The following is a 25,128-nucleotide window of genomic DNA, read 5'->3' as shown; positions in this document are numbered from 1 at the left end:
GGAGAAGGGAGGGGAGGGGTTAAGGGAGGAACGGGATTGGTTGAGGGAGAAGGGGAAAGTGGGGCTAAGGGAGGAGGAAGGGGATTGGGTGAGGGAAGAGCCAATGGGAAAGGAAGAGCGGAGTTAAGGGAGGGAAGGGATTGGATGAAGGAGAGGGGAAGGGTGGGGTTAAGGGAGGAGGAAGGGGATTGGAGGAAAGGGGAAGTGATGAGCCAATGGGAGGGGAAGGGCGGGTTAAGGGAGGAAGGAGAAGGGAAGGGAGGGGTTAAGGGAGGAGGGAAGGGATTGGGTGAGGGAAGAGCCAATGGGAGGGGAAGGGCGGGTTAAGGGAGGAAGGAGAAGGGAGGGGTTAAAGGAGGAACGGGATTGGGTGAGGGAGAAGGGGAAAGTGGAGTTAAGGAAGGAGGAAGGGGATTGGGTGAGGGAAGAGCCAATGGGAGAGGAAGAGCGGAATTAAGGGAGGAGGAAGGGGATTGGAGGAAAGGGGAAGTGATGGGCCAATGGGAGGGGAAGGGCAGATTAAGGGAGGAAGGAGAACGGAAGGGAGGGGTTAAGGGAGGAGGAACGGGATTGGGTGAGGGAAGAGGGATGAACCAATGGGAGGGGAAGGATGGTGTTAAGGGAGGAGGAAAGGGATTGGAAGCAGATTGGATGAAGGAGAGGCCACGGGCCAATGAGAAGAGCCCTATGTCCCGCCACCCTTTGGGCCCCAACCACCTCCTTATAGGGTTACAAAAACCACGCCCCCTCCACGTAGCGCCCCTCCCCCCCGCGGGGCCCCACCCACCCCGGAGACCACGCCCCCTCCGTTCCCTCCCATTGGCCCCTCCCCCACCGACCACTCCCAGAGCTGCCATTGGCCAGTTTTATTTGTAAAATACACACATAAAAGGAAGGGGGCGGGGCTTAAAGAGGGAGAGGGCGGGGCTTAAAGGGGATGAGGATGGGGCTAGCGCGAGAAGGGGGCGGGGCTTGGAGACAAAGGGGGCGGGGCTCCAGGGCTATGGGGGCGCTGCAAGAGAAGAGAGGGGTGAGGGGAGGGGGGAAGGGGGGGGGGAGCTGCCCCCATCGGCCACCCCATTGGCTGCCCCGCGGCTGCCCATTGGCTGCCATGCCCCACACCTACCGGCCACCGGCCACTGCGGGGGCCCCATGGGAGCAGCTGATTGGTCCTCGGCGCGGGCACTGCTTGTGGCTGATGGGGGGGACAGGGGTCAGCCCCACGGCGCTGCTGCTGCCCCACGGCGCGGGTGGTACCAACATAACCCCCCCCTCCCCGCCTCCCTGCCCCATGGAGTGGGTGCTGCTGCCCCACAGGCAGCCCCATAGACAGATACCAGCCCCATAGACAGCCCCACATCCTGCTGCCAGCCCCACAGACTGTTGACAGCCCCACAACCAGCCCCACAGAGCCCCTTTCCAGCCCCACGTCTTACTGAGCCCCATAGCCTGCTACCAGCCCCACAGACCCCATTTCCAGCCCCACACCTTACTGTCAGCCCCATAGCTCCTCTCCCCGCCCCACATTTGGCTGCCAGCCCCACAGGCAGCCTCACAGCCTGATGCCAGCCCCATAGACCGCCCCACACCTGGCTGACAGCCCCACAGACACCCTCCCAGCCCCACATCCTATTGCCAGCCCCATAACACCCCTTCAAGCCCCACATCCTACTGCCAGCCCCACTGCTCTGCCCCCCCAACTGCTGATGCAAATGACTAAGCCCCACATTGCTGCCCCACAAGTGGGGGTCTTTGCCCACCCCCCAACAACCACCACCATTAAGAGCAGCTTAAGGAAAGAGCACAAAGCGCCCCACAGATCTGCCCCCCAACCGGGCACAGCACCCACCCCACGGGCCCCATCCATCTGCCCCCTAAGTAAGCGCAACGAGCCCCATCCGTCGAACCCACCCCATGGGCCCTAAACAACTGCCCCAAATGGGCCCTGCAGCTCTGCCCCCTAAGTGAGCACAACACGGGCCCCATAAGTGATAAGAACACACCCCATAGGCCTCCCCCCATAGATCCCTCCCCCCCCCAAATAACAATGGGCCCTATAGCTCTGCCCCCTAAGCGGGCCCAGCGTGAACCCCATGGGCCCCACAGATCCCCCCCCGAAGTAACAATGGGTCCTATAGCTCTGCCCCGTAAGTGGGCCCAACGTGAACCCCATAGATCCCTCCCCACCCAGATAACAACGGGCCCTATAGCTCTGACCCCTAAGTGGAACCCCACAGATACCTCCCTCCCTATAGACCCCATAAGCGACAACCCCCCCTAAATCGACACAACATCCACAACACAGACCCCTACATCTCTGCCCCCTAACTGTGCCCCATAGCACTACCACCCCCCCACCCCTCCCCCACCCCGTGCCCCATAGGAGCCCCCCTCCCCCCCCTCCTCCTCACCTGGGCCCGATCCCACGGTGGGGGGGGAGGGGCGCCGCCGAGGCCTCCGCGCCTTCCACACGCGTGTCGCGTGTCACGTGTGGGCCGCACACGTATGTACGGGGGGGGAGGGGTTGGGGGGTGGGGCAACAGGGACCCTCTATGGGGCAGGCGACACCCACGACCCCCAGGTGACCCCGGAGCTGCCCCACGCCGCCTCCTGCCCCACATCCCCCCACTGCCCCCCATACTGGCTCCCAGTGCTGTACTGGGCCGCATCCGTGGCCCCCCCTCCCGCTGCGGCCGCTGCCCCGGATGCTGCGTACTGGGCGGCGCTGGCCGCGTACTGGGCCGCACTGGTGCTATACTGGGAGTCCCCCCCCGTGCCACCACCCCCCGCCGCCGTGGTCGTGGCCGTGTACGAGGTCACCTCATTGGCGCTGCTGCTGGCGCTGGCCGGGTACTGGGAGGCCGCCAGCTGCGCGTACTGGGCGTACTGGGCGCTGATGGCGTACTGGTACTGGGCGCTGCCGTACTGGGACAAGGCGGTGTTGTACTGGGCCGAGCTCAGGCTGTACTGGGACACCCCCCCCACGCTATACTGGGAGGTGGAAGAGGAGGAGGAGGAGGAGGAGGAAGAGCCCCCCCCGCCCCCCAGGCTGTACTGGGCCCCCCCCATCCCATACTGGGCCATGCGGGACGCCATGGCCGGGGTGATGGCGAATGGGGAGGGGGCTCGCGGTGGGGTCCCCCCGCCCCCGACGCGGGGATGGAGATGGGGGGGGTGATGGTGGTGATGGTGATGGCAGCAGCAGCCCCCCCCGCCGCCGCCCACCCCGCCCAGCCCTCCTGCGCCCCAATTGGCCGCCAGGGATGCCCGCTGCCCGCACAGCCCGACCAATCGGCTGCCGCCGCCGCAGCCCCCGAAGCCCGCCCCCCCGAGGCCCCCGTTACCATGGAAACGGTGCAGGCAGCTCCCACCCATACGTCCGCCGCATCCCATAAGCCCGTTACCCTGGAAACGATGCAGGCAGGACCGGAACCCGCACACCCCCCCGGCCCCCCCGCGCAGGAAAGGGGAGGAGGAGGAGGCGGGGCTCCGCGGGTAAGCCCCGCCCCCTCCCGCCCGGCCTGGGGGTGTGGCCAAAAAGGGCGTGGCCGGGCGCGGGAAAGCCCCGCCCCCTGCTCTCCCACCCCCTCCCGCCCCCAGCAGGGGGAAGGGGCCCCTCGGGGTCAGTCCCCCCCCAGCCGCGCCCCCCCCACCCCCGGCCCGGGTCGGGGTGAGGCTGAGGAGGGAGCCGGGGGGGGCCAAGGGGCGGGGCGAGGGCCTGGCCCCGCCCCCCGCGATGCCGCGGGCCAATGAGGGGGCAGTGGGGAGGGCGAGGAGAGAGCCGGGAGGGCGCGCCAGGGGCGTGGCGGCCGTGGCCACGCCCCCTGTTTTGGCGGGAACCAGGGAGAGGAGCGGGGGGCGGGGCTCTGATGAGGAGGAGGAAGAGGAGGAGGTGGTGGTGGGGGTGGGGGTGGAAGTGGAGGGGGTGGGGGTGGAAGCAGGGGGGGCGGAGGAGGTGGGGGGAGGGGGGGATTTGGAGGGGGTGGGGGTCGCTGGGGGGGCGCTGGCGGGGTCAGGGGGGTCAGGAGGGGGCGGGGAGGAAGAGGAAGGCTGGGGGGGGGCGGTGGGAGCTGCAGCGGCGGCAGCAGCGGGAGGGGCCGAGGAGGAGGAGGAGGAGGAGGAAGAGGAGGAGGAGGAAGAGGAAGAAGAGGAGGAAGAGGAGGAGGAGGAGGAGGAAGAGGAGGAGGAGGAGGAAGAGGAAGAGGAGGAGGAGGAGGAAGAGGAAGAGGAGGAGGAGGAGGAGGAGGAGGAGGAAGAGGAGGAGGAGGAAGAGCGGCGCCGCTTGCGGCGGGTGACGGTGGCGGGGCGGCCCTCCCGGGTCTCTGCCGATGGCAGCGCCGGTGCCGGTGCCGCCGCCGCGGCCGCCGCGGGCTCCGGGGCTGGGGCCGGGGTCACCGGGGCTGCCGGAGCCGGGGGTGCCGGGGCTGCCGGTGCCGGCCCTTCCGTGGCCGTGGTGGTGGTGGTGGTGGTGCTGGCACTGGGGGACCTGTGGGGGGCACAATGGAGGGGGCGGTGAGGGATGGGGAGGGGGGGTAACGGCACCCATGGGGAGGGGGAGCCCCATAAGGGAGCCCTATGGAGTGCAGATCGGGGTGGGGGCACCCATGGGGAGGGGGAGCCCCATAATGGAACCCTATGGGGTGCAGATAGGGGGGGGGCACCCATGGGAAGGGGGGAGCCTCACAGGGTGCAGGTCGGGGTGGGGGCACCCATGGGGACAGGGAACCCCATAATGGAGCCCTATGGGGCTCAGACTGCAGTAGGGGCCCCTGGGGACAAGGGGCGTGGCCAGGCAGAGGGGGCGTGGCTTGAGGAGTACCCAAAGGGTTAGGAGGTGGGGGGGGTGTCCACGCAAATGAAGGGCGTGGCCTGCCCTTCTATGGGAGGGAAGGGGCGTGTCTTACCCGACAGGGGCGGGGCCAGGCAGAAGGGGCGTGGCTTGCGGGCTAGGCAGCTCACCCAAAGGGCGCAGAGCCGGGTGGGGGTGGGTGGGTGCATGCAAATGAGGGGCGTGGCTTGCCCTTCTATGGGAGGGAAGGGGGCGTGACTTACCCGTCAGGGGCGGGGCCAGGCGGTGCCGGCGAGGGGGGCCCGGACTCGGAGGAGCTGGAGCTGGAGTCGGAGTCGGAGGAGGACGAGGAGGAGGAGGAGGAGGAGGAAGAGGAGGAGGAGGAGGACGAGGATGAAGAGGAGGAGGAGCCACCCTTGGGCACGGCCGTGACGTCAGCGGTGACGTCAGCAGTGATGTCAGGGCCCGTCTCCATAGGGACGCTGTCGGTACTGGGAGCGCTGGTGTCCGGAGCGGCGACGGTGATGCCGGGGGCTGTGGTGTCCGCGGCGGCCCTGGTGATGCTGGGAGCACTGGGAGCACTGGTGTCCTTAGGAGCAATGGTGATACTGGGAGCACTGGTGTCCTTAGGAGCAACGGTGGTACTGGGAGCACTGGTGGCAATGGGAGCACCAGTATCCTTAGGAACAATGGTGATACTTGGAGCACTGGTGGCGCTGGGAGCACTAGCATCCTTAGGAACAACGGTGACACTGGGAGCATTGGTATCCTTAGGAGCAACGGTGATACTGGGAGCACTGGTCAGACTGGTGCCACTGGACGCAATGGTATCCTTAGGAGCACTGGTGATACTGGTTGCACTGGTATCCTTAGGAGCACTGGTGACACTGGGAGCACCGGTATCCTTAGGAACAACGGTGACACTGAGAACACCAGTATCCTTAGGAGCAATGGTGATACTGGTCGCACTGGTGACACTGGGAGCACTGGTGGTCCTGGTGTCCATGGACGCGATGGTGGCACTGGTGACACTGGTTGCACTGGTGTCCCTCGGAGCACTGGTGGCAATGGAGACACATCCAGCACTGGGGATACCGGGAGCGTTGGTCATACTGGTGCCACTGGGAGCACTGGCGCTGTTGGGAGAGCTGGGGACACGTCCAGGACTGGTCACACTGGTGGCAATGGTGGCACCAGGACTAGGAGCACTGGTCACACTGGGAGCGATGGGGACACGTCCAGGACTGGTCACACTGGTGGCAATGGTGGCAGCAGGACTGGGAGCACTGGTCACACTGGGAGCAATGGGGACACGTCCAGGACTGGTCACACTGGTGGCAATGGCGGCACCAGGACTGGGAGCACTGGTCACACTGGGAGCGATGGGGACACGTCCAGGACTGGTCACGTGGGTGGCGATGGTGGCACCGGCACTGGTTACACTGGGAGCACTGAGGCCACTGGTCATACTGGCCCCACTGGTGACACTGGTCATATTGGTCACACTGGGAGCACTGAGGCCACTGGTGGCACTGGTCATACTGGTCACACTGGGACCGGTGGGCACGCTGGTCATACTGGTCACACTGGTGACACTGGGACGGCTCAGGACACTGGTGACGCTGGGACCAGTGGGCACACTGGTCATACTGGTCGCACTGGGACGGCTCAGGACACTGGTGACACTGGGACCAGTGGGCACACTGGTCATGCTGGTCGCACTGGGACGGCTCAGGACACTGGTGACACTGGGACCCCCGAGGACACTGCTCATACTGGTCGCACTGGTGACACTGGTTGCGGTGAGACGGCTCAGGACACTGGTGACACTGGGACCAGTAAGAACACTGGTCACACTGGTGACACTAGTCGCACTGGTTGCAGTGAGGCGGCTCAGCACACTGGTGACACTGGGACCACTGAGGATACTGGCTGCACTGGTGACACTGGTGACAGTATGACGGCTCAGCACACTGGTGACACTGGGACCACTGAGGATACTGGCTGCACTGGTGACACTGGTGACAGTATGATGGCTCAGGACACTGGTGACACTGAGAGTGCTGGTGACACTGGTGGCGCTGAGGACACTGGTAGCACTCGTGACACTGGTGGCAGTGGGGCGGCTCAGGCCACTGGTGACACTGGGACTAGAGGGCGCACTGGTCAGACTGGTCGCACTGGGATGGCTCAGGCCACTGGTGCCACTGGTGACGCTGGCATCCTTAGGAGTAACGGTCACACTGGGAGCAGTGGGCTCACTGGTCATACTGGTCGTGCTGGGACGGCTCAGGACACTGGTGACACTGGGAGCACTGAGGATACTGGTGACACTGGGACCCATAGGCACGCTGGTGGCACTCGTATCCTTAGGAGCAATGGTGACACTGGTTCCACTGGTCATAGTAGTCCCACTGGTGACACTGGTTGCAGTGAGACGGCTCAGGACACTGGTGACACTGGGAGCACTGGTCGCACTGAGGACACTGGTGACACTGGGAGCACTGGTCGCACTGAGGACACTGGTGACACTGGGAGCAGTGGTCGCACTGAGGACACTGGGACTGGTGGGCACACTGGTCATACTGGTCACACTGGGACGGCTCAGGACACTGGTGATGCTGGTAGCACTGAGGACACTGGGAGCACTGGTGACACTGGGACTGGTGATCACACTGGTCATACTGGTAGCACTCGGACGGCTCAAGACACTGGTGACATTGGTATCCTTAGGAGCAATGGTGACACTGGCTGCACTGGTCGCACTGGTGACACCGGGACTGGTGAGCACACTGGTCGTACTGGTGGCACTGGTTGCAGCCAGCCGGCTCAGCACACTGGTGACACTGGGCCCACTGAAGACACTGCTTGCACTGGTGATGCTGATGGCCACGGTGGTGACGGTGGCACTGGTGGCACTGGGGCTGAGAGCCGCACACTTGATGCCCCCATCCGCAGCGGTGACGGTGACAGAGCCTTTGGTGGCCATGGTGGTGGCACCAGCACCGGTGACCGTGGTGGCGCTGGCACCCGTGGGGCCAACAGGGGCCTTGGTGGTGGCCATGGCAACACCGGTGCCTGTATCCATGGGGGCCTTGGTGGTGGCCATGGTAACACCGGTGCCTGTATCCATGGGGGCCTTGCTGGTGGCGCTGGCGCTGGCAGCCGCGGTGACGCCGGTGGCAGTGTCCATGGTGGCCTTGGAGGTGGCTGCAGCGGTGCTGACGCTGGTTGTGGTGACGCTGGTTGTGGTGGCGCTGGCAGCCATAGCGGTGGCCACAGCGGTTGCCTTGGTGGTGGTGGCACCGGTGACATCCACGGTGGTGACGCTGGTGATGGCGTCTGCAGTGGCCTTGGTGGTGGTGGCGCTGGAGCTGGTGGCTGCAATGCTGTTGGTGGCCATGGCGGTGGCCATGGTGGTGGTGGTGGCACTGGCGGCGGCCATGGCGGTGGCCACGGTGGCCTTGGAGGCAGCTCCAATGGTGGTGGCACCGCTCACGGCGTCCACGGTGGCCTTAGCGGTGGCGACGCCGGTGCCGCTGTCCACGGTGCCCTTGGCAGCCCCGGCATCCGTAGCGGTGGCCACGGCAGCCGCGGTGGCCTTGGTGCCGGTGTCCAGGGTGGCTTTAGCAGCCGCTGCCACGGTGCCCCCGCCATTGACGCCCATGGTGCCGCCGGTGGGTGCTGCCATCGCCATCGCCCTGTGCCCTGGCAGGAGCCGGTGCCCGTGGGGCGGTGGCAGCACCGACGCCGCCACCGGTGACGAGGGCAGCCCCAGGCGCGCCGCCGGCAGCAGCTTGGCCGTCAGGGCTCTGGGTAACCCCGGGGGGGGCGGTGGGGGGGTCCCCAGTTTGCTGGGGGCACCGGGGGACAGTTTGGGGACTGCCGTTGGCTTGAGGGTGCTCGGGGGTGGTGGTGGTGGTGGTGGCGGTGGTGGTGCCCGGGTGCCGGCCGGTGCCGCGGGGCTTGGCGCTGGTTTGGGTGCTATGGGCTTCGCTTCGGGCTTGGGGGTGCTCACCGGTGCCACCACGGGCATGGCCTTGGGTAGAGCCGGGGATACCGGGGTCACCGGCGCTGCTGCTTTGGCCTCGGGGGTGGCTTTGGTGTCCGCGGCCTTAGGGGGGGTCACCGGTGCTGCTGCTGCTGCTGCCACGGGGGTCGCCTTGGGGCTGGGCTGCGCCGGCGCCACCGGAGCCGCTTTGGTGTCACCGGTGCCCGCTTTGGCCTCCGGCTGCGGCTTCACCTCGCCTTGCCCCTCACTGCCCCCACCCTCGGTGCCGGGGGGCGCCGGCTGCGCAGGGCCCCCCCCGATGGGCACCCATTTGGGTGCAGCCGCTTTGGCCTCTGGGGCTGAGGGGGTGGCGGTGGCAGCTTTGGCTAAGCCGGGGGGGGGCTGCGGGGCTGCCGGGTGCAGCTCGGCGATGGGCACCCACTTGGGGCGTGCCGGGGGGGGTGCCGGGGAGGGGGGCTTGGGTTTGGGGGGGGACACGGCGGGGGTGGTGGCGGCGGTGGTGGTGTTGGATGGGGGCTGGGAAGGGGGTGCCGGAGGTGGGGGGGAGCGCGTGGAGCTGCGGCGGCGGCGCTGGCGGGAGGGGGAGCGGGAGGCGGCGCGGGTCCGTTTGATGCCGCGGGGGGGGGTGGACGGGGAGCGCCCGCGCCGGGACCTGGGGGAGGAATCGGAGCGGGAGCGGCGGCGTCGGCGGCGCCGGGGCAAGGGGGAGGAACCGGAGCGGCTGCGGGAGGTGGAGCGGCGGCGGGAGCGGGAGCGTCGGCGCGTGCCGGAGCGGGAGCGGCGGCGGGAGCGGGAGCGGGCCCAGCGGGAGCGGGACCAAGCGCGGGGGGAGCGGGAGCGGCGTCGCGGGGCCGGGGAACGGGAGCGGGAGCGGGGCAGGGGCCAGCGGATGGGGCTGGTGGAGTTGGGGCGCCAGAGAGGGGTGCGGGAGCGGGAGCGGCGGCGGCGGGAGGAGCGGGAGCGGCGGCGGCGGCGGGAGGAGGAAGGGGGGGTGCGGGAACGGCGGCGGGAGCGGGAGCGGCGGCGGGAGGAGCGCGAGGGGGGGGTGCGGGACCGGCGGCGGGAACGGGAGCGGGAGCGGCGGGCGCGGGAGCGCTTGGAGGAGGAGGAGGAGGAAGGGGGGGGCGGCGCGGGGGGGGTGAGGGAGCGGTCACGGCGCGATGACGTCACGGCCGGGGGGGGGCTTTTGGCGCGGCGGGGGGGGGGGGACGGGGAGGGGGATGGGGAGCGGGGGGCGCGGCGCTGGGGTATGACTGGGGGGGGGGATGGGGTTGGGGAGGAGGCGGGGGGCGGCGTGGGTGCGGTTGGTGCCGGTGCCGGTGGGGCCGGTTCGGTTGTTGTTGGTGCCGGTGCTGGTGCTGGTGTTGGTGATGGGGGGGTCGCTGCTGGTGCTGCCGGGGGGGGGCTCACAACCGGCGCCGGTGCCTGGGGCTCCTCGGGGGCGAGCGGCGGCGCTGGCAGCTCCTATGGGACACACAGAGCAGAACGGGGGGGTCAATAGGGGTGGGTATAGAGAGGAAAGGGGGGGTCCCCCCCCCACGCACACGGTCCCGCCGCGCCCCCCCTCCGGGGCTCACCTCCGGTGCAGGGGCCGGGCCCGGTGGTGCCGGTGCCGGGGCTGGGGCTGAGACCGGCCCCGGCTCTTCGGTGTCTTGGTGGGTGGCGGCGGTGACGCTGCGGGACCTGCGGGGGGGGGGTAAGGTTGGGGGGGGGTAACAAGGGGGGGGGGGTATAAGAAAGGGGGGGTTGGGACTTACCGGCTGCGGGAGGAAGTGGAGGAGGAGGAGGAGGCGGCGGGGGAGGAAGAGGGGCCCTCGCGGCGGCTCTTCTGAGAGGCCGATTCGCTGGTGGATCTGGGGGGGGCATCGCGGGGGTCAATGGGGGGGGAAGGGGGCGACCCACAAGTTGGGGGGAGAAGATAGGGGGGTAAAAGGGAGTAAAAGGGGGAGTGGGGGGGCAGGGAAGGGCACAAAGGGGGGTGGGGGGAAGGGGGGTTCATGGGGTCACAAGGAGGATATGGGGGGGACAAGGTGGGGGGGGCACAAGATGGGTCTGGGGGGACCCAAGTTGTGGTTCTTGGGGGGCAATGGGGGGCTTGGAGGTCAATGGGGGTTGGGGGGGGGGCACCTCTTACCTCTTCCGCTTCTTCTCTTTGGCCTTGTGCTTGCTTTTGGGGCTGGGAGAGCTGGGGGGGGTGGGGCAATAATGATATCATCAATGACATCAGTGACATCATCACAGCACCCTCAAAACCCATTTCCCCCCCCCCCAGAACACCCCCTCCCAGTGATTCCCTAAATCCCATAGGAAACCCCCCCACCCTCACCGGTGCTTCCGCTTCTTGGCCTCCGATTCAGACCTAGCAATGAGAGGAGAAAGGAAGGGGGGTAATGGGGTAAATGAGGGGCTGCCCCATAGAGACTCTGCCCCACAGCCCCCCTGCCCCATAGAGGCTCTGCCCCATAGAGGCTCTGCTCCCCACCTGTGCTTCTTCTTCTTGGAGCTCTTCTTCCTCTCCCCAGAGCGACTGGCAGACCTGGGGGGGGGGGTATGGATGAGACCCCTCATTGCAACCCATAATAATCGCCATGCATCCCATAATAGACTCCTACATCCCATAATAAGCACCCTGACCTGCCCCGATCCTTCTTCTTCTTCTTCTTCTTCTGCTTAGGGGAGGGCGAGCGGGAGCTGGATGAGTCCCTCACAGCACTGGGGGGGGGGCACAGCACCAGTGGGGGTCAGAGGGGGTTTGGGGCACAAAGTGACCCCGAAACCACCCCAAACCTGCCCTGTGTACCCCAAACCCCATACATTGAACTCCAAAGAGGGTTTATACCCCCCAAAGCACTTCCTGAACCCCAAAACGCACATAAACCCCCCCAAAACCCTCTCCTGTAACCCAAAACCCATCATATCTCCCCTAAACCCCATACTCTGGGCTCAAAACACCCCTTAACCCCCCAAACCCCCTTCTGAACCCCAAACTCCCCTAAACATACCCCAAAATCCCCCATATCTCCCCTAAACCCCATACTCAGGACTCCTAAAGGGATTTAAAGGGGTTTAAGACCCCCAACTCCCCCTTCTGAACCCCAAACCCCTCCTTTGTCCCCACAAATCCCACCCCGAGCCCCCCAAATCCCCTTCCAATCCCTTCTGAACCCCAATCCCCCCCCTTTGTCCCCCCAAATCCTACCCCCTGAGCCCCCCAAATCCCCTTCCAATCCCTTCTGAACCCCAACCCCCCCCTTGTCCCCCCAAATCCCACCCCCTTTGCCCCCAAATCCCCTTCCAATCCCTTCTGAACCCCAATCCCCCCCTCCCGCGCCCCAACCCCCTGGTGCTCACGGGGCCGGGTTGGGGGGCTCGGGGGGGGCCTCCTTGGCGCGGCGGCTGGGGTCGAAGGAGCTGCCATCCACGTAGGTGTCACTGATGCCAAAGGCGGCCCGGAGCCGCTCGTTCTTCTTCTCATTGGCCTCAGCCAGCTGATGGGTCTCTGTCACCCTATAAAAGAGGGGGGTAAAGGGGTCGGGGGGGTTAATGGGGTGTTTATGGGGTTTGGGGGGGGTTAAAAGGGGTTTGGGGGGGGGCTCACGTTGGTTTCTGCTCGGGTTCCCCCAAAGCCACGTCCTTCTCCAGTAGCATCATGCGGAACGTGGCCACCTTCTCCTGGATCTCGCCCTCGGCGTAGCTGTGGGGGGGGCAAAAAGGGGGTGATTGGGGGGGAAAAGGGGGTTTGGGGGGGAAAAGGGGGTGTTTGGGGCTCCAAATGGGGTATGGGGAGTGGGATTTGGGGGTCAGAGAGGGGCTCTGGGGGTCCATGGGGTGTATTTTGGGGGTGTCAGAGGTGAGTGTTGGAGGTTGGGGGTCGGTTTGGGGGCCCAAAAAGGAGGTTTTGGTGTCTTAGAGGTGAATTTTGGCTCTCAGAGATGCATTTTGGGGTGTAAAAGGGCAGTTTTGGTGTCTCTGAGCTGTGTTACGGGATTCCCAGAAGTGTACATGGGGGGCTCAGAGATGCAATCTGAGGGTTCTAGGAACGTTTTGGGGGTCCCATAGGCGTACACAGAGGTCCCACAGGGGTCCATAGGGCTCCCATAGCTATCCACAGGGGTCCCCTCTGCTCACCCCTGCTCCTCCATGAGCTCAGCCAGCTCCAAGCATTTCAGAGCTGTATTTAGGGGTGTTTAGGGGCTCCCATAGGTGCCTATAGGGCTCCCCCCCATAGGTGTCCATAGGGCTCTCATAGGCGTCTACAGGGCTCCCTCCCCTAGGTGTCCATAAGGCTCCCCCCCACAGATGTCCATAGGGCTCCCCCCCATAGGTGTCGACAGGGCTCATAAGGCCAGGCTCACCCCTGCTCCTCCATGAGCTCGGTCAGCTCCAGACATTTCAGAGCTGTATTTAGGGGTGTTTAGGGGCTCCCATAGGTGCCTATAGGGCTCCCCCCCATAGATGTCCATAGGGCTCCCCCCCATAGGTGTCCACAGGGCTCATAAGGCCAGGCTCACCCCTGCTCCTCCATGAGCTCGGTCAGCTCCAGACATTTCAGAGCTGTATTTAGGGGTGTTTAGGGGCTCCCATAGGTACCTATAGGGCTCCCCCCCATAGATGTCCATAGGGCTCCCCCCATAGGTGTCCATGGGCTCATAAGGCCAGGCTCACCCCTGCTCCTCCATGAGCTCGGTCAGCTCCAGACATTTCAGAGCTGTATTTAGGGGTGTTTAGGGGCTCCCATAGGTACAAACCAACCTATAGGGCTCCCCCCATAGGTGTCCATAGGGCTCCCCCCCCATAGGTGTCCATAGGGCTCATAAGGCCACGCTCACCCCTGCTCCTCCATGAGCTCGGTCAGCTCCAGACATTTCAGAGCTGTATTTAGGGGTGTTTAGGGGCTCCCATAGGTACATATAGGGTTCTCACAGGTGTCTATAGGGCTCTCCCCCATAGGTGTCCATGGGCTCATAAGGCCAGGCTCACCCCTGCTCCTCCATGAGCTCGGTCAGCTCCAGACATTTCAGCTCCACCTTCCTCTTGCGCTGGTGGTCCAGGATGTCGGGGTTGGGCCTCTTGGCCAGCCCGGCCTCCAGCCTGCGCAGCTCCTCCTCGCCGGGGGGGGGCTCGGTTCCGCCGCCCCCCTTCTTGTGCCGCAGGGCCGAGAGGTTGCGCTGGACGTAGCCGTTGGTGCCGCTGCCCCGCGGCGTGGGCAGCCCGATCCCATTGTACATGGCGGGCGCCGCGCCAAGGGCCTGCGGGGGGGCGCGTCAGGGACCCCCCCGCCCCCCTTATAACCCCCCCAAACCCCCTCTCGTACCCTCCCTATGACCCTCTTTAGAGCCCCTCTCTGTGCACATTGATGCTCCCTTTACATGCGCTCCTATACCCCTCTTTAGACCCCCCTCTATAGGCTCCTTTACACCCCTCCTCTATACACCCCCTCTATAACCCGTTTCATATCCCCCTTCTATACACCCCTCTTTAGACCCCCCTCTATGCACGCCTTCCATGTTCCCTTTATACCTCTTCTACACACCCCCCTATGCACCCCTTTTACTCTCCTATACCCCCCCTTTGTACTTCCCTCTATGCACCCCTTTGAGCCCCCTCTATGCACCCCTTCCATACTCCCTTTATACCTCTGCTACAACCCCTCTATACCCCTCTTACTCCCCTCTATATCCCCCTTTTTTATTCTTCATATTCTCTCTCTATACCCCCATGTACCTCTTTTACCCCTCTCTATACCCTTTTATATCCCCTCTCTATACCATGTACCCCTTTTACCCCTCCCTATACCCCCCTTTATAACCCCTCTATACCCATGTACCCCTTTCCCCCCCTTTATATTCCCCTCTATACCCCCATGTACCTTTTACACTCCTCTATCCCCCTTTATATCCCTCCTCTATACCATGTACCCCTTTTACCCCCTCTATACCCCCTTTAACCCCCCTCTATACCTTTATATCCCCCCTCTATACCCATGTACCCTTTTACCTTCTCTATCCCCCTTTATATCCCCCCTCTATACCCATGTACCCCTTTTACCCCCACTATACCCCTTTATATCCCCCCCATACCCCCATGCACCCCTTTTACCCCCTTATACTTCCTCTCCATGCACCCCTCCTATACCCCCTTTATACCCCCCATTCACCCCACTATACCCCTCTATAACCCCCTGCACCCCCATGCCCTCCTCCCTGTTTCCCGTTTCCCTTCCTAAACCCCACTTTTATTCCCCCAAACCCCCTCTTTTTGCAGTAAAAGCCCCACTTTTCCCTCCTGAACCCCAATTTTCCTTCATAAATCCCACTTTTCACTCGTAAATCCCACTTTTCACTCGTAAATTCTTCTTTTTCCTTCATAAATCCCGCTTCTGTCCCACAAAGAATTCCACTTTTTTCCCTCAAACACACTAGTTTTGACTCCTAAAGTCTGGGGTTTTCCCTCACAAACCCCACTTTTTCCCTCATAAATCCGGTGTTTTTCCTCACAAACACCACCTTTTCCCTCATTAACCCCATTTTTCCCTCATAAATCCCACTTTTTCCCTCACAAACCCCAATTTTTCCCTCACAAACCCCACTTTTCCCTCACAAATCCCACTTTTTCCTCATAAATCCCATGTTTTCCCTCACAAACCCCACTTTTTCCCTCACAAACCCCACTTTTTCTCTCATAAATCCGTTTCCTCACAAACACCACCTTTTTCCTCATTAACCCCATTTTTCCCTCATAAATCCCACTTTTTCCCTCACAAACCCCAATTTTTCCCTCACAAACCCCACTTTTTCCCTCATAAATCCGGTGTTTTTCCTCACAAACACCACCTTTTCCCTCATTAACCCCATTTTTCCCTCATAAATCCCACTTTTTCCCTCACAAACCCCAATTTTTCCCTCACAAACCCCACTTTTCCCTCACAAATCCCACTTTTTCCTCATAAATCCCATGTTTTCCCTCACAAACCCCACTTTTTCTCTCATAAACCCCACTTTTTCCCTCATAAATCCCACTTTTTCCCTCACAAATACCACTTTTCCCTCAGAGCCCACATTTTCCCTCACAAACCCCACCTTTTCCCTCATAAATCCCACTTTACCTTCACAAATCCCACTTTTTCCCTCATAAATCCCATTTTTTCCCTCACAAACCCCACTTTTTCCCTCACAAACCCCACTTTTTCCCTCATAAATCCGGTGTTTTTCCTCACAAACACCACCTTTTCCCTCATTAACCACATTTTTCCCTCATAAATCCCACTTTTTCCCTCACAAACCCCACTTTTTCCCTCACAATCCCCACTTTTCCCTCACAAACCCCACTTTTCCCTCACAAATCCCACTTTTTCCTCATAAATCCCATGTTTTCCCTCAGAGCCCACATTTTCCCTCACAAACCCCACCTTTTCCCTCATAAATCCCACTTTTTCCCTCATAAATCTTACTTTTCCTTCACAAACCCCACCTTTTCCCTCATAAATCCCACTTTACCTTCACAAATCCCACTTTTTCCCTCATAAACCCCACTTTTTCCCTCATAAACCTTACTTTTCCTTCACAAACCCCACTTTTTTCCTCATAAACCCCACTTTTTCTCTCATAAACCCCACTTTTTCCCTCATAAATCCCACTTTTTCCCTCATGAATCCCACTTTTTCCCTCACAAACCTCACTTTTTCCCTCATAAATCCATTTTTCCCTCATAAACCCCACTTTTCCCCTCATAAATCCCACTTTTTTCCTCAAAAATCCTACTTTTTCCCTCATAAACCCCACCTTTTCCATCATACACCCCACTTTTTCCCTCATAAATTCCACTTTTTCCCTCACAAACCCCACTTTTTCCCTCACAAATCCCACGTTTTCCTTCATAAAGCCCACTTTTTCCCTCACAAATCCCACCTTTTTCCTTCATAAGTCCCACTTTTTCCCTCTTAAATCCTCATTTTCCTCTCGTAAATCCCATTTTTCCCACATAAAATCCGTATTTCTCCTAAAAAAAAATTTTCCCTCATAAATCCCACTTTTACCCCCAAACCGCCCACTTTTCCCTCATTAAACCCACGTTGTCCCTCAAAACCTCACTTTTGCCCTCATAAATCCCACTTTTTCCCACATGAATCCCACTTTTCCCTCATGAACCCCACTTTTTCGCTCAAAACTCCCACTTTTCACTTCACAATCCCCCTTTTCCATCACAAATCCCACTCTTCCCGTCATAAAATCAATTTTGTTCCCCCAAACACCGCTTTTCCCCTCACAAGCTCATCTTTTCCCCATAAACCCAATTTTCCATAATAAACCCCACTTTTTCCCTCACAAATCCCATTTTCCTCCCCAATCCCACACTTCCCACCCTAAACCCGCCTTTTCTTCCCCAATATTTTTCCCCTCAAAAACTCCCCTTTTTCCCTCAGGAAACCGACAAATCCCCATTTTTCCCCTCATACTTCCCGCTTTTCCCTTCTCAAAACCCCTTTTTCCCCAAGCCCCCACTTTTCCCCTCAATCCCCCCTCGATCCCATTTTTTCCTCCCAAAACCCGTCTTTCCCCATCGCCTTTTCCCAAACCCCCCTTTTTTCCCCTCAAAACTCCCTTCCTCCCCCCCCCCCCGCCTTTCCCCTCAGAAACCGCCATTTCCCTCAGGAACCCGCACCCCCCCACCCCCCCGTCGAACGCCCACTAACGGTCGTTATCGGTTTTTAACGGTCGCTAACGGTCCCCAACGCCAGCCCCGGGGCCTCACCGGCTCCGATGGGGCCCAACGAGTTCCGTCCGCGGCGGCCGAGGCCCGAACAACCGGAACGCGGAGCGACGCCACGCGACACCGCCTCCTCTTCCGGCCGATAGCCGAACTGCCCTGCCGCGCTCAGGGCGCATGCGCGGGCCCCCGCCTCGCCGCGCTAAGCCCGCCGGGAAATGTAGTTCTTTATGCGGCCCCCCCTCCCCGTAGGGCGCAAGGGGAAGTCGGACTACAACTCCCAGGGTACCCCGCGCGCGGCCGCCATCTTGTGGCTCCTCCGGCGGCGGCTCCCCTGCGGTGCACGCCGGGAGTCGTAGTCCGCTCTCCGTTACACCGGACGCAGGAGGCGCCCTAAAGAACGACATTTCCCGGCGTGCCTTGCGCGCCGCCGCCATCTTGTGAGGGGACCGCCTTCGGGCCCTACGGATGGGCGGGGCTAACACCACAGGCCCCATAGAGGGGCGGGGCTAAGGCCGAAGGCCCTATAGATGGGCGGGGATAAGGGCACGGACCCTATAGATGGGCGGGGCTAAGGCTAAAGCTCCTATAGAGGGCACAAAGCCAGGCTCTTTCCCACATATAGGGGCAGGTTTGAGGGTATGGGCCCTATAGATTGGTGGGGCTAAGCCTAAAGGCCCTATAAAGGGGCGCGTTTAAGGGTATAGGGCCCTATATCGGGGATCCCATAGGGTGTTTCCCCTATGGAGAGGCCAGGCTCGGGCTCCTTCCCCTATAAAGGGGCGGTCCCAAGGCCCTTTCCCCCTATAGGGGCCCCCATTGTTCCCGGTGCCCCTATAGGGGCCTCTTCCCGCTCCATCCAGAGCTGCTCCGGCCGCCATGGAGGTAACTGGGACCCCCCCCCCTTCCCCATAGGGTTCTATAGGGGCCCCTATAGGGTCCTGACCCCCCCCCATAGCCTCTAAGCCCCCCATATACCCCTTCAGCCCCCTTATACAGCCCCTATAGCGCCCTCCAAGCCCCTCCCTGCATCCCTCCGTGCTCCATAACCTCCCCTATACGGCCCCATAGCCCCTATATGGCCCCCATAGGGCCCCAGTCTAGCCCCTATAGGGCCCCAGAGCCCCTCCGAAACCCCCCCACAGGCTCTGAGCCCCACATACGGCCCCTGTTCCCCCCCCATACGGCCCCTATATGGTCCCATTGCCCTTATACACTCCCTATATGACCCCATATACCCCTATATACCCCCTATATGACCCCATATACCCCCTATATAAGCCCTGTATGACCCCATACACCTCCTATCTGACCCCATACGGCCCCTGTGTGCCGCAGGTGCTGGCTGTGGCTGTGCTGGTGGCACTGGTGGCACTGGGAGAGGGGCAGCCCATTGACCCCCATGGTGAGCAGTGGGCAGGGGGGGATTATGGGATGGATGGGATACGGGATATGGGGTGTATTGGGTGTGGGGTACATGGGGTAGGGTATAGGGGATATGGGAAATGGGATACACAATGTATGGGGAAGGGAATGGGATGTGGGTATGGATATGGGGTGTATGGGATGTATGGGGTGTATCCCTATGGGCTCCATTATTCCCTATGGCCCCCATTGTTCCCTATGGCCCCCATTGTTCCCTATGGCCCCCATTGTTCCCTATGGCCCCCCCATTGCTCCCTATGGCCCCCATTATCCCCTATGGCCCCCATTGTTCCCTATGGCCCCCATTGCTCCCTATGGCCCCCATTGTTCCCTATGGCCCCCATTGCTCCCTATGGCCCCCATTGTTCCCTATGGCCCCCATTGTTCCCTATGGCCCCCATTGCTCCCTATGGCCCCCATTTTCCCCTATGGCCCCCATTGCTCCCTATGGCCCCCATTGCTCCCTATGGCCCCCATTGTTCCCTATGGCCCCATTGCTCCCTATGGCCCCCATTGCTCCCTATGGCCCCCATTGCTCCCTATGGCCCCCATTGTCCCCAGCCCCCCCCGGCTCGTGCCCGCCGCCCCCCCCCCGGGACTGCCAGGACGTGCACGCGCGGGGCGCGCGCTCCGACGGGGTCCACCTGATCTACCCGGCAGGGGGCGCTGCCGCGCCCGTGCCCGTCTACTGCGACATGAGCACGGAAGGGCACGTCTGGACGGTACCGCCCCCCCCCGCCGCACCGCGGCGCCCCCTAGCGGCTCGGAGGGCTTCATAGCGCTCTATGGGCGCCTCCATAGAGCCCTATGGAGCCCCATAGCGCCCTATAGCGCCCTATATATATGGGTCTGCCCCCCCCCCCCCGCTGCCGTTGCAGGTGTTCCAGAAGCGCTTCAATGGCTCCGTGAGCTTCTTCCGAGGCTGGGATGACTACAAGAGGGGCTTCGGGAGGGCCGATGGAGAGTACTGGCTGGGTGAGAGAGGGGCTATAGGGACACATAGGGAGATGTGGGGGACATAGGGACACATAGGGGTCAATAGGGACACATAGGGGTCCATAGGGTCCATAGGGACACATAGGGAGACATAGGGTCCACAGGGACACATAGGGGTCCATAGCGTCCATAGGGACACATAGGGGTCCATAGGGACACATAGGGGTGCAGTGGGTCCATAGGGACACATGGGGGTCCATAGGGTCCACAGGGACACATAGGGAGACATAGGGTCCGTAGGCGTCCATAGGGACACATAGGTGTCCATAGAGTCCATAGGGACACATAGGGCTCCATAGTGCCCCATAGCGCCCCACAGCGCCCCATAGCGGCCCATGTCCCCCCAGGGCTGCAGAGCCTGCACCTGCTGACCCTGCAGGCCCCCTACGAGCTGCAGGCCCCCTACAAGAGGGGCTTCGGGAGGGCGGATGGAGAGTACTGGCTGGGGGAGAGTGGGGCTATAGGGACACATAGGGTCCATAGGGACACATAGGGGTCCATAGCGCCCCATAGCGCCCCACAGCGCCCCATAGCGGCCCGTGTCCCCCCAGGGCTGCAGAGCCTGCACCTGCTGACCCTGCAGGCCCCCTACGAGCTGCAGGCCCCCTACAAGAGGGGCTTCGGGAGGGCGGATGGAGAGTACTGGCTGGGGGAGAGTGGGGCTATAGGGACACATAGGGGTCCATAGAGTCCATAGGGACACATAGGGACACATAGTGCCCCATAGCGCCCCACAGCGCCCCCCATTGTCCCCGTGTCCCCCCAGGGCTGCAGAGCCTGCACCTGCTGACCCTGCAGGCCCCCTACGAGCTGCGCGTGGAGCTCGAGGACTTCCAGAACAATTCGGCCGCCGCCACCTACGGCTCCTTCGCGCTGGCGCCGGGCGCCGTGAGCGCCGAGGAGGACGGGTACAGCCTGCACGTGCAGGGCTTCCGCGACGGGGGGGCAGGTACGGACCCGGGACACCCAGGGGGAGACGCGTCTATGGGGCACGTACGGCTGCGACACACACTTATGGGGCTGGGCCCATGGAAAGAGAGCCACTCTTATGGGGCAGGGCCCATAGAGCCCCTCACTTATGTGTCACAACCCCCTGTTATGTGTCAGGCCCCATAGAGCCCCCCACTTATGGATCACAACCCCTACTTATGTGTCAGGCCCCATAGAGTCCCCTACTTATGTGTCAGGTCCCATAGACCCCCCACTTATGGGTCAGGTCCCCACTCATGGATCACAACCCCCACTTATGGGTCAGGTCCCCACTAACATGTCAGGCCCCATAGAGCCCCCACTTATGGGTCACAACCCCCACTTATGGGTCACCACCTCCACTTATGGCTCAGGCCCCATAGAGCCCCCACTTATGGGTCACCCCACCCCCCGTTCCGGCAGGGGACGCCCTGAGCTACCACCACGGGCAGAAGTTCTCGACGTTCGACCGGGACCAGGACCTGTTTGCGCAGAGCTGCGCCGCGCTCTCCTCGGGGGCCTGGTGGTTCCGCAGCTGCCACCTCTCCAACCTCAACGGCTTCTACCTGGGGGGGGCGCACCTCTCCTACGGCAACGGCCTCAACTGGGCCCGCTGGAAGGGCTTCCACTACTCCCTCAAGCGCAGCGAGATGAAGATCCGGCGCCTCTGACGGGAGCGGGGCAGGGGAACAGCGCCCCCTATCGATAGCACCGCCAAACAGCGCCCCCTAGTGATGGCACCGCCAAACAGCGCCCCCTGCTGACGACACCGCCAAAGAGCGCCCCCTGCTGACGAACCCGACAAACAGCGCCCCCTGCTGGTCACACCGCCAAACAGCGCCCCCTGTTGGTCATCCCGTCAAACAGCGCCCCCTGTTGGTCATCCCGTCAAACAGCGCCCCCTATTGCTAGCACCGCCAAACAGCGCCCCCTGCTGGTCATACCGCCAAACAGCGCCCCCTATTGATGGCACCGCCAAACAGCGCCCCCTATTGATGGCACCGCCAAAGAGCGCCCCCTATTGATGGCCACGCTAAACAGCGCCCCCTGCTGGTCATACCGCCAAACAGCGCCCCCTATTGATGGCACCGCGAAAGAGCGCCCCCTAGTGATGGCCACGCTAAAGAGCGCCCCCTGCTGGTCATATCGCCAAACAGCGCCCCCTATTGATGGCACCGCCAAAGAGCACCCCCTGCTGGCACACAGTGCACACCCCCCCTCCCCACACACGGAAGGCGTGACGTCATATTAAATGCACATGGTGATTGGCTGAGGAGTGAGGAGTGTGTGTGGGGAGTCTATGGGGTTCTCTAGGGCAGGGGGGACCCCGTTACCCCCCCATTGCCAGCATTCAGACACCGCGCTTGGGCAGCACCACTTTAATGGGGGGGGGGGCCTGCATGGTCCTTGGTGTGGGGGGGTCCAAGGGGGGATTTGGGGTCCCTGAGGGGGGTTGAGTCCATGAAGGGGGGGGGTGCAGGGTTCGGAACGGGCTGGGGGTGTTTGGGGGCGTTTCTTGGTGTTTCAGGACTGGTTTTGCCCGGTTTTGGCTGTTTCCATGGTGTTTTTGCCCGTTTCTCGCTGTTTCCATGGTGTTTTTGCCCGTTTCTCGCTGTTTCCGGGGTGTTTTTGCCGGTTTTTGGCTGTTTTGGGGGTGTTTTTGCCCGTTTCTCGCTGTTTCCGGGGTGTTTTTGCCCGTTTCCGGCTGTTTCGGGGTGTTTTTGCCCGTTTCTCGCTGTTTCCGGGGTGTTTTTGCCCGTTTCTGGGTGTTTTGGCCCCGTTCCGCTCTCAGTGCCCCTTGGCGCGCTCGGCCCGGTCGATGGCCGCCAGCCTCCGCGCCGCCCCCCCGAGCTGCACCAGGTTCAGGGCCCCTTTGAGCACGGCCAAGGGGGCCCCGAGCCAGAGCCCGGCCCGGAACAGCCCCGGCCCCCCCGGCACCACTGCGGGGGGCAAAAGCACCGTCAGAGACCCACACAGACCAGTATAGACCAGTACAGACACCCCATAGACCAGTAAAGGCCCCAATAGACCAGTATAGACCCCCCCATAGACCACTATGGCCCAGTATAGACCCCCAGTATACACCAGTGACCCCCTCATCATAGACCAGTACAGCCCAATGACTCCCCAGTGCCCCAGTGTAGCCCAGTCCATCCCAATCCCCTCCCAGTGTAGCTGATCCCATTCCCCGCCATTCCCACCCCATCCCCACCTTATTCCCCCCTATTCCCATTCCCATTCCCCCCCATTCCCGTTCCCCCCCGTACTCACCGGCCGGTCCCTCCCCGAAGTGCAGCAGGTAAAGGCACCCATAGAAACCCTCATTGCCCGCACAGAGCAGGAACAGCAGCGCCTGGGGGGTGGGGACACAATGGGGGCCAATGGAGAGCCAGGGGACCCCTCCAAGCCCCTCCCACCCCTCCAAGCCCCTCCCACCCCTCCAAGCCCCTCCCATCCCTTTAAGCCCCTCCCACCCCATCCAAGGCCCACCCCTTTAAGTCCCTCCCATGCTTAAAACCCCTCCCACCCATTCAAGCCCCACCCCTTCAAGCCCCTCCCATGCTTTAAACTCCTCCCATCCCATTCAAGTTCCACCCCTTTAAACCCCTCCCATCCATTAAACCCCTCCCACCCCATTTAAACCCCACCCCTTTAAGCCCCCCACCCTTTAAGCCCCTCCCTCCCTTTAAGCCCCTCCCACCCTTTAAAACCCTCCCACCCTTTAAACCCATCCCACCCAAGTCCCACCCCTTTAAGCCCCTCCCACCCCTTAAGCCCCTCCCCTTCCCCTCTCACCCTGGAGCTATAGTACAGCCTCAACACGGGGTGCGCCGCCCCCCCCACGGCCTTGTGGCTCCGCCCCCCCTCCAGGGTGGTGCTGCGGGAGGGGGGAGGGGTCAGCGCGGGACACGCCCACCCCAGGCCCTCCTCCTCATTGGCTAAGCATCAGGCTCCGCCCCCTGCTGGAGCAGAGCCCCATTCACCCTCCCTCCCTCCCTCAGCCCCGCCCACCAGTGCATGTGCAGCCAATGGCTGGCCACGTCCAGGGCCATGCTGAGCTGGAAGAGGGGGGCGGCCGTGGGGTAGAGCAGGGCCAGGTTGAGGAGCAGGCACATGGAGGAGAGCCGGTCCGTGAGCATGTCCAGCATGGCGCCGAGCCGCGAGCCTGCGGGACCCACAGCGGCTATGGGGCGCTATGGGGCCTACGGGGCACAGAACCCCCCCTCTGGGGCGCTATGGGGCAGGGAAACCCCCACTATGGAGCCTTATGGGGCACAGAACCCTCCCTATGGGTTGCAATGGGGTAGGGACCCCCCTCATGGGGCGCTGTGGGGTAGGGATCCCCCCATATGGAGTGCTATGGGGCCGGGAACCCCCCATATGGGGCGCTACGGGGTCGGGAATCCCCTCTATGGGGCAGAGAAACCCCTCTATGGGGCAATGAAATCCCTCTATGGGCAGGGAAACCTCTCTATGGGGCAAGGAAACCCCTCTATGGGCAGGGAAACATCTCTATGGGCAGGGAAACCCCTCTATGGGGCAATGAAACCTTTCTATGGGGCATGGCAGCAAAATCTAAGGGATGGAAACGTCCACTTGTAGGGCAAGACCCATAGGGACCCCACGTGGTTCAACCCCCTCAAGCCCCTCCCACCCCATAGCCCCGCCCACTCCCTTAAACACCTCCCACCCCTTTAAGCCCCTCCCATCCCTTCAAGCCCCGCCCACCCTGCCCCAGCGCGCGCGCCGCGTGCCCGTCCACCGCATCCAGGAGGCCGCTGAGGCCGTAGCAGGCCGCGGCTGGGCCGGGCTGCAGGGGCATCAGATAGAAGGAAACGGCGGCCAAGGCGATGCGGATGTACCCTGCGGAACGGAACGGGCGTCACCAAACGCTCCCGTCCCCCCCCGTCCCACCCCCCGCAAACGCCCGTTTAAACGCTCACCGATAACGTTGGGAACGAAGAGGAAGACGTTGTCGCCGCCCGCCATTGCGCGGCGCCTTTAAGACCGAGAGGGAGGAAGCGGCGCTACGTCCCGCCCCCCACCACACGGCTTCAGCCAATCACAGGACGGGAAGGAGGGCGAGGACCAATCAGCGCGGAGGAAGAGGGTGGGGATGGCTCAATGGCGGGGGTTCCGGTTCCGGCAGAGCAGCGTTGCTATGGCGACGCGGGACTTGGCTACTGATCCAGGCCATTAAGTGATTAATAACTGCGGTAATTGATTAATG

At 62.5% G+C, this 25,128-nt stretch overlaps 4 protein-coding genes across 5 annotated transcripts; 1 reads left to right on the top strand and 3 right to left on the bottom strand.

The window, feature by feature from the left end:
• Window positions 1-2,826: 2,826 nt before the first annotated feature.
• LOC133223949 (uncharacterized protein DDB_G0271670-like) lies at window positions 2,827-5,845 on the bottom strand. Its single transcript, XM_061375147.1, has 4 exons — window positions 5,571-5,845; window positions 5,079-5,468; window positions 3,345-4,281; window positions 2,827-2,962 (listed from the first exon to the last, which is right to left on the bottom strand). Exons 1-4 carry the CDS (start codon window positions 5,793-5,795, stop codon window positions 2,958-2,960), a joined length of 1,557 nt encoding a protein of 518 aa, XP_061231131.1. The 5' UTR covers window positions 5,796-5,845; the 3' UTR covers window positions 2,827-2,957.
• Window positions 5,846-5,896: 51 nt separating this feature from the next.
• LOC133223047 (mucin-2-like) lies at window positions 5,897-17,691 on the bottom strand. The gene is made up of 12 exons (XM_061373454.1): window positions 17,553-17,691; window positions 13,782-14,050; window positions 12,400-12,495; window positions 12,153-12,308; window positions 11,436-11,513; window positions 11,284-11,337; window positions 11,128-11,160; window positions 10,936-10,986; window positions 10,559-10,654; window positions 10,379-10,484; window positions 6,008-10,265; window positions 5,897-5,925 (listed from the first exon to the last, which is right to left on the bottom strand). Exons 2-12 carry the CDS (start codon window positions 14,027-14,029, stop codon window positions 5,897-5,899), a joined length of 5,205 nt encoding a protein of 1,734 aa, XP_061229438.1. The 5' UTR covers window positions 14,030-14,050; window positions 17,553-17,691.
• Window positions 17,692-18,368: 677 nt separating this feature from the next.
• Window positions 18,369-21,568, top strand: MFAP4 (microfibril associated protein 4). Its single transcript, XM_061375027.1, has 6 exons — window positions 18,369-18,392; window positions 18,846-18,912; window positions 19,494-19,654; window positions 19,811-19,907; window positions 20,695-20,877; window positions 21,321-21,568. The coding sequence occupies exons 1-6, from the start codon at window positions 18,387-18,389 to the stop codon at window positions 21,566-21,568; spliced, it is 762 nt and encodes a 253-aa protein (XP_061231011.1). The 5' UTR covers window positions 18,369-18,386.
• Window positions 21,569-22,685: 1,117 nt separating this feature from the next.
• Window positions 22,686-24,944, bottom strand: CDIPT (CDP-diacylglycerol--inositol 3-phosphatidyltransferase). 2 transcript variants are annotated; one of them, XM_061374491.1, is made up of 6 exons: window positions 24,842-24,944; window positions 24,627-24,761; window positions 23,910-24,063; window positions 23,694-23,775; window positions 23,169-23,250; window positions 22,686-22,837 (listed from the first exon to the last, which is right to left on the bottom strand). In XM_061374491.1, exons 1-6 carry the CDS (start codon window positions 24,885-24,887, stop codon window positions 22,686-22,688), a joined length of 651 nt encoding a protein of 216 aa, XP_061230475.1. In that variant the 5' UTR covers window positions 24,888-24,944. The 2 variants fall into 2 exon arrangements, with proteins under 2 accessions (XP_061230475.1, XP_061230570.1); XM_061374586.1 differs by having other exon boundaries at window positions 23,169-23,257; window positions 23,701-23,775.
• Window positions 24,945-25,128: the final 184 nt, after the last annotated feature.

This window comes from Neopsephotus bourkii, unplaced genomic scaffold (assembly GCF_033783945.1).
Source record: "Neopsephotus bourkii isolate Nb327-2 ecotype Australia unplaced genomic scaffold, CSIRO-AGI_Nbou_v1 NB_26, whole genome shotgun sequence".
Lineage (NCBI taxonomy): Eukaryota > Metazoa > Chordata > Aves > Psittaciformes > Psittacidae > Neopsephotus > Neopsephotus bourkii.
This window is presented reverse-complemented; position numbering and strand designations above follow the sequence as displayed.

Bases quoted from the DNA above. Each gene is read 5' to 3' on its own strand.
- LOC133223949 (XM_061375147.1), bottom strand. From the start codon at position 5,795: ATGGACACCAGGACCACCAGTGCTCCCAGTGTCACCAGTGCGACCAGT. The intron at 5,469-5,570 runs GTTGCTCCTAAG...ATTGTTCCTAAG, and splicing joins CCAGTGCTCCCAGTATCACC to GATACTGGTGCTCCCATTGC. The intron at 4,282-5,078 runs GCACCGCCTGGC...ACCCGCCGCAAG, and splicing joins AGTCCGGGCCCCCCTCGCCG to CGGCGCCGCTCTTCCTCCTC.
- CDIPT (XM_061374491.1), bottom strand. From the start codon at position 24,887: ATGGCGGGCGGCGACAACGTCTTCCTCTTCGTTCCCAACGTTATCG. The intron at 23,776-23,909 runs GTGGGCGGGGCT...CCCCTCCCGCAG, and splicing joins CATTGGCTGCACATGCACTG to CACCACCCTGGAGGGGGGGC. The intron at 22,838-23,168 runs GTGAGTACGGGG...TGCCCCCCGCAG, and splicing joins CTTCGGGGAGGGACCGGCCG to TGGTGCCGGGGGGGCCGGGG.
- LOC133223047 (XM_061373454.1), bottom strand. From the start codon at position 14,029: ATGTACAATGGGATCGGGCTGCCCACGCCGCGGGGCAGCGGCACCAAC. The intron at 11,161-11,283 runs GTGGGGAGCAGA...TCTCATTGCTAG, and splicing joins TCCAAGAAGAAGAAGCACAG to GTCTGAATCGGAGGCCAAGA. The intron at 5,926-6,007 runs GTGTGACCAGTG...CTCTCCCAACAG, and splicing joins ACGTGTCCCCATCGCTCCCA to CGCCAGTGCTCCCAGTGGCA.
- MFAP4 (XM_061375027.1), top strand. The intron at 18,913-19,493 runs GTGAGCAGTGGG...CATTGTCCCCAG, and splicing joins GCAGCCCATTGACCCCCATG to CCCCCCCCGGCTCGTGCCCG. The intron at 20,878-21,320 runs GTACGGACCCGG...CCGTTCCGGCAG, and splicing joins CTTCCGCGACGGGGGGGCAG to GGGACGCCCTGAGCTACCAC.